Source organism: Spodoptera frugiperda, chromosome 16 (genome assembly GCF_023101765.2).
Source record: "Spodoptera frugiperda isolate SF20-4 chromosome 16, AGI-APGP_CSIRO_Sfru_2.0, whole genome shotgun sequence".
Lineage (NCBI taxonomy): Eukaryota > Metazoa > Arthropoda > Insecta > Lepidoptera > Noctuidae > Spodoptera > Spodoptera frugiperda.
The window spans coordinates 8,065,614-8,077,682 of NC_064227.1; the positions used below are offsets into that span (position 1 = coordinate 8,065,614).

Sequence of the window (12,069 nt, forward strand, 5' to 3'; positions counted from 1 at the left end):
GACTTTTGACCTTAATTGTAGTACTTTAGTAAGTTTATTCAGTTTGAGTATATTTATCTATAGAAGGTGTCTCATTACTATTGAGAGGTGGTACCAACATTACCCTTTGTTCTTTATCACGTGTAAGCACTAAGCACATAAACATTGTTTGAGTGAAAAAGAATGTAGGAAATTGATAAATTGACATGAGAAGTTACCCATTCAGTAGGGTGCTTAAGGAGTGACCTATGTCCAGCAGCGGTCTACAATAGTTTGATAATGATTAAGTGCTGATGGAGTTTTGAGTGTAGGTAAATAAAGCAACTTAGTTTTTGTAGGAATACATTTACTTTATTTTCTTATAATTACTTGATTGGTTCTTAATATTACTTCATCCAAGAAAGGGGCAGGTCGGGTCATACCCTCATGGCAAGCATAACTCAAATACCAAAGAATGCTCATAACATGTGAGCAGCATCCCACTGTTCTTAAACCTACAATACAATTACAGCAATCACAATTTTTTTAAGTGGCAGGTTTGATTGTGTCCCAGCTATTCATATTTGTTTCTGCAACTATGAAAACAAAATAAGTTCTAGGAGAAGAATGGCAGGACTTTATTTTAGCTTGAAGCAACATAGACCATCTGGAACATAGAAGCTCAAATTGCATACTTGGCCCCAGCAAACTTCACAAACTTCATTCATGGAAGGTGTCTGTAAATAAATAACATTCATGTAATTCAAAATTAAGCATTTACATATGATAGATATAAATTGGCCAGGCTAGATAATAAATCTCGACACACAATGATTGGTTTTTACCCAAGACCTTTCCAAAAATACTAAATATATAAATTATTATTGTTCACTGGAGTAGAGAATGGAAAGACCAGTATCCTTTTGTTATTATTAGAGCCAACATCATTAGTGTCTTACATTTAGCAACATAAAATTGTAATTGCTCTTTGCATTGCATTTTTAGAAGCTAATTACTATAAATATGTTATTTCATATTATTATATACCTGCTGGTGCTCCAACAAACAAGCAGGTGTTGTTGGGAGTAAGACTTTGACCACATGCAGCACACATCAGTTCAGAATTATCACTTTCCTGCTGATTAGGTTCAACGGATTGAATATCTTCATTTAGTGAAGAATCCTTAGTTCTCACTCTTAACCAACACCGCACACAAGCTTTATCTTCAGGATGAAGCTAAAATAAATAATATAAATAAAGAAAAGCTTTCATTTAAACATACATGCTATTAGTGGAAAATATTTACATTGTTTCATTTCTTAGTTTATTTCAAATAAATAAAATACCGAATTGATAAAAGTTATAATACATGTTCTTATTTATACCTGTCATGGTTAGATCCAAGTAGCAATTGTGTAAGCCGTTCTTTGTTCTTCTTCAATCAAAATTCTGCATCGCCTGATTCTTAGTATGGGTTGTCCACATACAACACAAACACTGATGGCCTATGTGTCTTCTCGGCATATTATCAGAATAACATGAATGACTAGCCAGCATTCATGGTAAACATGGTCATCTGGTGTAATCTAGAAATAATTAAATGATTTTGAGTATGGCTCACCATTAAACAAAATAATAGGTACTAATAAATTATAACAATGTTATGCAAACCAAGTAAGGCAAGTAAATAATACATGTTACCGATTACTTATGTGTTTATTTAGTGTGATATCACACGTAAAAGTTATTGAAGTTCGTAACTATCGCCCATTCGTTCACACAATGTTATGTGGAAACTACTTACATCTCTAAGATATGTCCACAGACGAATAGTGTTGACGATATCTTCACCGTCATTGGATAAAGCTTGTCTTCTTCTTCGGGACAAGCGAACATTGCAATTGATGCATTGCAAACTCGTCATTTTCAATAAAACACGTACACACAACACAATTAATAAAGCGTCCTTTCGCGAAAGTAGTATCAACAGATAGAGAACGGAGAAGCAGTTGCTCAACTCAACGTAAAAGTGGCCAGATAATTGCTAAATTGTTTAGATGAAGTTACAAACTACAATCCAAAACAAAACAACGGCAAAAAACTAGATTGACTTTGAAAGATTAGGGATTTTACAAACCTGTCAATAAATAATTGCCATTACAAAAAAAAATATTGATGGCAAAAATAATTCCTATAAATATAGAGATTCTATGCATATATATGCATTAATTATATATTCTGAGGTATAACCTGTAATTGGTTAATTATATTTACTGTTATTTCTATTTTAAAATATTTATTTATCATTTCGAGCCTTCTGATATTTTATTAATGGCAACTAACTAAACATGTCTTCTACGTTTCGTTTCATTATATTACGTTTCGTTACAAAAATCTTTTAATTGATATATTTGCTAAACCCCAGCTTCTAAAAATATTATTTTTACAGAAAAATGAATGGTTTAGTTGCCTCAATAAGTGGTACAAATTTTATCAGGGAACACCAAAAAAAGTATGCTGTACGAATTCTGCCATTCTCCTTTGCTAAGTATACACAAAAAATTAAAGACATTGATTGAAAATCCTGCCCACTATGAGACTTTGAAATTTACCTGGTTCAATGTGAGACACCTTACCATACCTAATCACTGATTCAGTTTTCATTGAGATAATTCGAAACTAAAATAAATAACTAAATTCTACCATGGTTTACGAATATTTTGAAATTGCCTATTATTGTTAAACATCCTTTTTATATCATTTTTTAACTTTTACTTAGTTAGAAAGCAATATAATGTATCTTTCACCAATAATTATGTTGTTTTGTTGGCGTGGTTTTTGTGGAATTTATTTTTCATACACTAGCATCACTGTAAAAATATCTCGACCATTCGAGAAGGGATGGAACGCGTAATTCAACCAATCAGAGAGCTTGTTGAAAAGAGATAGGTGAACTCATTCTGTTTCATTAGTGATACCAACGTAGAAATATTTCCGCAATTTAGGGAGATTTTACAAAACAATCTGGTAAAATGCACCATAATCATAGATATGGCAAAATATATATTTACTTATAATTTTTCAAATAGTTTAGTGTGTAGTGTGTTTTTAGTGTTAATTTTTCAGATGGTTGTTAACTTTTTGATGTAGATGCTACACTCATTTTCATTTTCTTGCTTACTTTAACAATCTAAATAATTAATCTTTAAGGCCCGAGTGAATAGGTTGCTTATGGGCAGACGTGCTCCACCGTAGGCCGCATCATCACTTACCATCAGGTGAGATAGCGGCCAAACGTCGACCCATTAAATGTGAAAAAAAAATCTACATTTTATCAATATCACTTTATTACTTTTTTATTAGCTTTTAATTACAATATGGCATAAAAGGCAGTATTGACAAATAATATTATGCCTATATTTTATTTTAATGAATGTATTTTTGCATCGTATTGATTGAATGTAATATTTACAGGGGATTGGTGTGGAGTTTATTTTCCAAGCACTGGTGCGGACTACCTAGCGGGTTTACCGGGGCTCCGGCTCGACGGGCAGGAGTAGGAACGGGGTGGTTTTTAGTCAGTAAGAGTCTGACACTCCCTCTCGCCTCGCCCAAGGCGGGAGAAGTCATTGGATGATTTTCCACCTTGAAAAAAAAAAAAAGCACTGGTAACACTAACTGCTTGTCTAGAAACCTCTGCGTCACGAATGAAAGAGATAACAATAGTAATGGCGGCAGGAGACTCCCCTATACTTTTATACGCTTTGGGCAGGAGTAAAATGAATACAAACACTCTAAACTTATTATATTAACTTCTTTAGTATAAACTTGGAACAATAAATAAGAAACAATGTATCTGAATAGTATCATATATCGTATGAATCAATTAATAACGCATATAGCCGAGATTTATAGTTCTGATTAACGATAACAGATGGCATTAGTTGTCGTATCGTTCAAAGTTCTAGAGTTCACGTTTAACATTACAGAAAGATAGCAAATATTGAAGTACAAAACACGTAATCTGGTTTTATTATTTTATTGTAAATTCATAATTCACATAACACCAACTGACAATCATCTTAACAATTTTTTTTAAGTGGCAGGTAGTTATTTCAAACTTTTATTTTAGAGGATTTTAAATAAATACATAGATGGAATCATAATAAATAATATTACATTAATTGCATACTATAGCTACGTTACTTGATGGCGTACTCTTTCACAAGCTATTCATTATTTAAAATTATTTTATTTACCTACCTATTTCAAGTTGTTGTTGGTCAAGAGACCGCAAGTAGGTACAAAAACTACCAATACCAAACAAAGAATTTGTTTGAGCTAAGCAAAGTTGCCAAAAAATCTCCGTAATGGCCATGACCATAGTACGGAGTCTGAAATAATTGATACTAAAATACTTGTGTATGATCAATTACTACTTAGTATAAAACGAAATCGCTTTTTCTGTTCCTATTTCCCTTTGTATGTTTAAATCTCTTTAAAACTACGCAACGGATTTTGATGCGGTTTTTTTTTAATAGATAGAATGATTCAAGAGGAAAGTTTTTATGTATAATATTATATCACCATTGCACCCATGCGTAACAAGGACGGGTCGCTAGTTGACTTATAATTATCTTAGGGTAATTCATGGATGCTTCATTACATGGAAACCGTAACATAACTAGTAAAGAGTGTCCCATTGTGCATGTGTGCATCTCTGCGCTCTGTCTGCCCCATCGCCCTACAGGAATTCAATTGATATTATTACATACATATTTTTATTTACTTATAGGTTCCTATGTAAAGTTACCTACACTAGGTTAGTATCTAGATAACGACACAATATTTGTTGTTAGCTTTCATCATAGAATTACCTACCATACATTATGTAGAAATTGTAGAATGTATAGTGATATATTAATTCTGGATTAGAAAAAAGAGGGACTCACTTACTTCTAGTATGTGACACTTCTTCAAACTTCTTTGATACTGGCAGTATAGTCGACAACACTACATATTGGACTCTCGGATGCTATTAAAGAAAAATAAAAGAAAGGTAAGAACTGTCAAACCACAGTAAACGTGGCATGAACATAATAATATAAAAGATAGACTAAAACCTTCTTGAAACCAACCTACATATTTTTATATCGTTCATAGTTAGTGATACCATGTGCGTGAGGTTACCGGAGACCCAATTACCCCCTTCTCAATCTTCCCAATCCCCGATTCCCCAAAAACCCATAAATTCCTAACCCCCAAAAGTCCGGCAACGCACTTATAACGCCTCTGGTGTTTCGAATGTCCATGGGCGGCGGCAATTGCTTACCATTAGGTTATCCGTCTGTTCGTTTACCGGCTTATACCAATAAAAAAGTTGTTTGATCGTCTCTTTCTTAACACGGTAATGATTATTAAATATTTTCTATCTTTTAGCTGTTTTCAATGTAGTGTATTATTAATAAATACAAACCTAGGTTACAGCCCTTAAAAAGTCTGTGAATACAAATTATTGCGAAATTAAAAAAAATTATAAGTACCGTAAAAGACTTACCACTTTCGTCACTTCGAAGATTCTACAGCAGTAATTTTCCATATACAAAAAATGATGACAAGATGCGTCCAATACAAACAATTAAAATATTAAACTAAAACTAATATTCAAAGATTTTTATCCAGATTTAGTAACACTTTGTGTACCGTAAAGTGTACCATAAAAGTTTTTTTTCTTCTGTCTAATGCTATTGTGAAAAGACTATAGACGATAGATATAAGTTTTCTAGGGTTTTTAGTGCAAGCTAGCACCATGATGCAAGTACAAAGAGGAGATGCCATAATGTGATTGTACAGTGCCAAAAAAAAGCCTAATGATATTACAAGTAAAAAGTAGTAGGTAGATAGGTGTAGATAGGTTATAAGAAACTGGCAAATTAAAATGTGAAAAGTGTCACACATTATGATAGATAAATCCAGTTATGTTCTCTTCTTTCCATTTGCTTCATGGTAAGCACTCATGTATTGCGTTGTGAATAAAATGAGTGATTTTCTTCCTCGAATTTGTAAAGAAAGTAAATTAAATCGTATACTGCGGGTGTGTTGGGTTATCAGATTACCGTTTGTTTGCAAGAACTAGGAAATAAAACGAAATAACTTAAACTTAATAAATATTTGTTTATTTGGTACTATTTACATATTTACAAACTTAACAATACATTGATTTTCCTCTGTTGAATTATGCTACAATTAAAATAAATAATAATCAGTCTTATAAATTAAATGCAGATCTCAGCTACATGATTTCAGGAACATTAGTTTAGTCGACTTCTTCCACGGTTGGCCCACTGTGCTGTTGGTAGCCTCCGTATCCGCCAGGCATGCCACCAAAGCCGCCAGGCATACCACCGGGCATTCCTCCAGGCATGCCACCAAAGCCACCAGGCATTCCTCCAGGCATTCCTCCAGGCATGCCACCAGGCATTCCTCCAGGCATGCCACCAGGCATACCGCCCGCTCCCTGCGCGCCCGCGCCGTGCATCTTGGCCATGACGGGCGAGCAGACGCGCTGCACGTCCTTCAGCTTGTGCTCGTACTCCTCCTGCTCCGCCAGCGTGTTGTTGTCGAGCCACTTGAGCGCGTCGTCGCACGCGTCCCTCGCCGTGCTCTTGTCCTGTTCCGAGAGCTTGTCTCCGGCCTCGTCCAGCGCCTGCTTCACGCTGAACACGTACGACTCGAGCTGGTTCCGAGACGCTACGCGCTGCCTCTGCTTCTCGTCCTCATCCTTGTACTTCTCGGCCTCGGCGAGCATGCGCTCGATCTCGGCCTGCGACAGGCGTCCCTTGTCGTTCTTGATCACGATGTTCTTGCTTCGGCCGGTGCTGTTCTCTTTGGCCGACACGTTGAGGATGCCGTTCGCGTCCAGGTCGAAGGTGACGTCGATCTTAGGGACGCCGCGCGGCGCGGGCGGGATGCCGGTCAAGTCGAACGTGCCCAGCAGGTTGTTGTCCTTGGTCATCGCTCGCTCGCCCTCGTACACTTGGATCGTGACCGCCGGCTGGTTGTCCGAGTACGTGGTGAACGTCTGCGACTGCTTGCACGGGATCTTACAGTTGCGCTCGATGATCTTCGTCATCACGCCGCCGGCGGTTTCGATGCCGAGGGACAGAGGGGCCACGTCCACCAGCAACACGTCCTGGATCTTCGAGTCTTGCTCGCCGCTCAGGATGGCCGCCTGGACGGCCGCGCCGTACGCGACCGCCTCGTCCGGGTTGATGGAGAGGTTCAGCTTCTTGCCGCAGAAGAAGTTCTGCAGCAGACTCTGCACCTTCGGGATCCTGGTGGAGCCTCCGACGAGGACGACGTCGTGGATCTGGCTCTTGTCCATCTTGGCGTCCTTGAGCGCCTTCTCGACCGGCTCGAGGGTGCCTCGGAACAGGTCTGCGTTGAGCTCTTCGAAGCGCGCGCGGGACACGCGAGTGTAGAAGTCGATTCCCTCGTAGAGCGCGTCGATCTCGATGGTGGCTTCGGTGCTGGACGACAGCGTGCGCTTAGCGCGCTCGGCGGCTGTGCGGAGGCGGCGCAGTGCGCGAGGATTCATGCGCATGTCCTTCTTGTACTTGCGCTTGAACTCGTCCGCGAGATGGTTCACCAATCTGTTGTCGAAGTCCTCGCCTCCGAGATGCGTGTCGCCCGCCGTCGCCCTCACTTCGAACAACGAGCCTTCGTCGATGGTCAGGATCGACACGTCGAACGTTCCGCCGCCGAGGTCGAAGATGAGGACGTTCCTCTCGCCCTTGAGGTTCTTGTCGAGGCCGTACGCGAGCGCAGCGGCTGTGGGCTCGTTGATGATCCTGAGCACGTTCAGCCCGGCGATGGCTCCCGCGTCCTTGGTGGCCTGGCGCTGAGAGTCGTTGAAGTACGCCGGCACTGTGATCACCGCGTCGCGTACTGTCGTTCCGAGGTAAGCTTCCGCCGTCTCCTTCATCTTCGTCAGCACCATGCTGCTGATCTCCTCGGGCGCGAACCGTTTCGTTTCCCCCTTGAACTCCACTTGGATCTTCGGTTTGCCGCAGTCGCTGACCACCCTGAAGGGCCAGTGTTTCATGTCTGCCTGGATCTTGGGGTCGTCGAATTTCCTTCCGATCAGTCGCTTGGCGTCGAACACCGTGTTGTTGGGGTTGAGGGCGACCTGGTTCTTGGCTGCGTCTCCGATGAGGCGCTCCGTGTCCGTGAAGGCCACATAGGATGGTGTGGTGCGGTTGCCCTGGTCGTTGGCGATGATCTCCACGTTGCCGTGCTGCCACACGCCGACGCACGAGTATGTGGTACCCAGATCTATTCCAATGGCTGGCATTTTGTTTGTCTTCTCACTCACTAATTCTCTTCACACTCAATAATAACAATAACGTTGAATAAACTTGCGTTGCGAGTCTAGTAAACTCAAACTCCTCGGTTTGCACCGAACTCTCTTCGTCTGCTTTGTATCGCGTTTCAAATAATTCTGAGTTCGCGCCGAGCGCTCGGCGCTTATATACTCAACAAATCAGATTCGAGAGATTTCCAGAGCCGTCTAGATGTCACGAGATCCAACCAATCACAGAACAGAATCCACAGAACGTTCCAGATATTGCCAGAAATGTCAGACTATATCGACCAATCAGAGCGCTTGTGGGAAAGAGATAGACAATTCATTCTATCTCATTAGAGATACCGACGTAGAAAACTTCCCCGAATCTGGGGAGTTTGCAGATAAATAAAATTGGGGAAAATTTTAGTTGTGACAGTAGTTTTTTATTCCTGTGGTGAAGTTATTTACCTAGATCACTTATAAGTCCCATAAACACATTTGTATTTAATAGTGTAACAGATGTGAGAATAAAAGCCTACTTTTTAGAATTTTGTTGTTGTTTCGTGTGTAATGTTCGCTGTTTATTGCACAAGGTTGCAGGTACCTAATGACTCATTCAGTTTTCATTGAGATAATTCGAAACTAAAATTAAGATCAACGCACCTGTGACTCCTCTGGTGTTGCGGGTGTCCATGGGCGGCGCTGATCGCTTACCATCAGGTGACTCGTTTGCTCGTTTGCCACCTATTCCATAAAAAAAATATTAAGATTAAATTATGATTTGTTATTATTATAAACAACTAAATTCTACCTTCGTTTACGAATGTTTTAAAATTACCTATTAATTATTGTACTATTGAATCATTTATCAGGTTTTAACTGTCGTATAGTTAGAAAGCAATATATCTTTCACCAATAATTATGTTGCTTTTTTGGCATGGTTTTTGTGGAATTTATTTTTCATACACTAGCATCACTGTAAAAATATCTCGACCATTCGAGAAGGGATGGAACGCGCAATTCAACCAATCACAGAGCTTGTTAAAAAAAGATAGGTAAACTCATTCTGTTTCATTAGTGATACCAACGTAGAAATATTTCCCCAATTTAGGGAGGTTTTACAAAACAATATTTGGTAAAATGCACCATAATAATCATAGACATTGAAAAAATAGTATTTACTTATAATTTTATTTTTAGTGTTCATTTTGCAGATGATTGTTAACTTTTTGGTGTAGATGTTACAATCATTTTAACAATATGTGCGTTCAAGTTTTAACTAAATAAAGTACGTGATAGAGTATTGTATTGCGTCACGAATGAAAGAGATAACAATAGCACGATAATGGTGGCAGGAGATTCCCCCATATTTTTTATACGCTTTGGGCAGGAGTAAAATGAATACAAACCCCCTAAACTTATCATACTAACTTCTTTGGTACAAACTTGGAACAATAGATAAGAAACAATGTATCTGAATGGTAGAATTTCGTATGAATCAACTAATAACGCACATAGCGCAGATTTATAGTTCTGATTAACGATAACAGATGGCATTAGTGGTCGTATCGTTAAACGTTCTGTAATTCGCTTTTAAAGAAAGATAGCTAATTTATGTACCTAAAGAAAAACACAATCTGGTTATATTAATTTATTGTAAATTCATCATTCATATAACGCCAACAAACATCTTAACATTTTTTTCTTTAATTGGTAGGTTTGAAACGTTTATTTTAGAGGGTTTTAAATAAATATATGGAATCATAATAAATAATATTACATCACATACTATACCTACGTTACTTGATGGAATACTCTTTTACTAGCTATTCATCATTTTAAATTATTTTATTTACCTACCTATTTCAAACTACATAATCGCATCTTTTATTTTGTTACGTCCCAATCTGACTCGTTGGTAAAGAGACAGCAAGTTCAAATACCGAGCAAAGGATTTGTTTGAACAAAGCAAAGGGTTGTCAGAAAAATATCCATTCCGCCATTCTACGGAGTCTGGAATACTTGATACTATAAAAAAAGTAATTTAAAAAACAAAACCCGACTGCGTTTCTTTATAATATTAAAATGACAAAACCCTTAAACAAGAAAGTCATCGTAAAATTTAAGCAGTCGGGACCCATTCTAAATATAAAGACTTTGTGAGGGGACATACGGCTGGCTTTCTAGAATGGGTCCCGACTGCTTAAATTTTACGATGACTTTCTTGTTTAAGGGTTTTTTCATTTTAATATTATAAAGAAACGCAGTCGGGTTTTTTAGTTTTTTAAATTACTTTTTTTATTTTATTTCTTTTAGTTTTATTATTTTTTTATTTTGATATATCTAGGGTCACTCTCATAGTAAATACGAATCAAACGACCCCTATCGAGCGGAAATCCATCGAGTCGTTCAGGCTAGAGAGTGAGAAATATTCGAATTTGGCGCTAAAAATCCGCCATTTTGTTTTTTTATTATTTTTGATATATCCAGTGTCACTCTCACAGTAAATACGAATCCAACGACACCTCTCAAGTCAAAATCCATCAAGCCGTTTAGGCTAGAGAGTGAGAAATATTCGAATTTGGCGCCAAAAATCCGCCATTTTGTTTTTTTATTATTTTGATATATCCAGTGTCACTCTCACAGTAAATACGAATCTAACGACACCTCTCAAGTCAAAATCCATCAAGCCGTTTAGGCTGCAGAGCGTGCCAAACAATTATACATACATACATACATACATACATACATACATACATACATACATACATACATACATACATACATACATACATACATACATACATACATACATACATACATACATACATACATACATACATACATACATACATACATACATACATACATACATACATACATACACTCGAAAAAATAACCCTCCTTCTGGCGCAGTACGGGTAAAATGCTTGTGTATGATCGTCGAGCTGTCGTCGGCGGTATTTCCGAACCGATACGACCTTCAAACCTTGAAGAAAAGAGCATACTTACTCGTTTTTAAAAGGCCGGCAACGCACCTATTTGTCCTTTAGTGTAGCGGGTGTCCATGGGCGGCGCTGATTGCTTACCATTAGCTGACTCGTTAGCGCGTTTGCCACCTATTCCACAAAAAAAAATCAATAAATCACTTCATATAATTATCTACAAAAAGTGACTTTGTTAGTCGCTTTTTCTGTCCCTATTTCCCTTTGTATGCTTAAATCTTTAAAAGTACGGTACGCAACGGATTTTGATGCGTTTTTTTTTAATAGATAGAGTGATTCAAGAGGAAGTTTTATATGTATTAAACATGCATAATATGTATATCATCATTGCACCCATGCGAAGCTGGGGCGGGTCGCTAGTTGACTTATAATTGTCTCAGACTAATTCATGGATGCTTCATCACATGGAAACCGTAACATAACTAGTAAAGAGTGTCCCATTGAGCATGTGAAGGGGCATCTCTGCACTCTGTCTACTCCATCGCTCTACAGGAATTAAATAGTTTTATTCATCATTCAATTTAATGGATGTTATTAGAGACATACTTTTATTTATAAGTATGTATGGTTAGACTAGGTTAGTACCTAAGTACCTAGCTAACGACACAATTAATTTATTGTTTGTTAGCTTTCATAGATTTCATAGAGTTACCTGCCATACTTACATTACGTAGAGTGTATAGTCCATTAATTAGTCCAGTCAAAAACGGGTACACACCTACTTCTAGTATGTGACACTTCTTCACACTTCTTTGACA

At 38.1% G+C, this 12,069-nt stretch overlaps 2 protein-coding genes across 2 annotated transcripts in view; one reads left to right on the plus strand and one right to left on the minus strand.

Moving 5' to 3' along the window:
- Positions 1–12,069, plus strand: part of LOC118280709 (uncharacterized) — a 184,268-nt gene that overhangs the window by 133,687 nt on the left and 38,512 nt on the right. The window lies entirely within an intron of this gene.
- Positions 6,114–8,494, minus strand: LOC118280663 (major heat shock 70 kDa protein Ba). The gene has a single exon (XM_035600951.2). It carries the CDS (start codon positions 8,310–8,312, stop codon positions 6,276–6,278), a length of 2,037 nt encoding a protein of 678 aa, XP_035456844.2. The 5' UTR covers positions 8,313–8,494; the 3' UTR covers positions 6,114–6,275.

What these genes read in the sequence shown, in the direction of transcription:
- LOC118280663 (XM_035600951.2), bottom strand. Translation starts at nt 8,312, where the DNA reads ATGCCAGCCATTGGAATAGATCTGGGTACCACATACTCGTGCGTCGGC.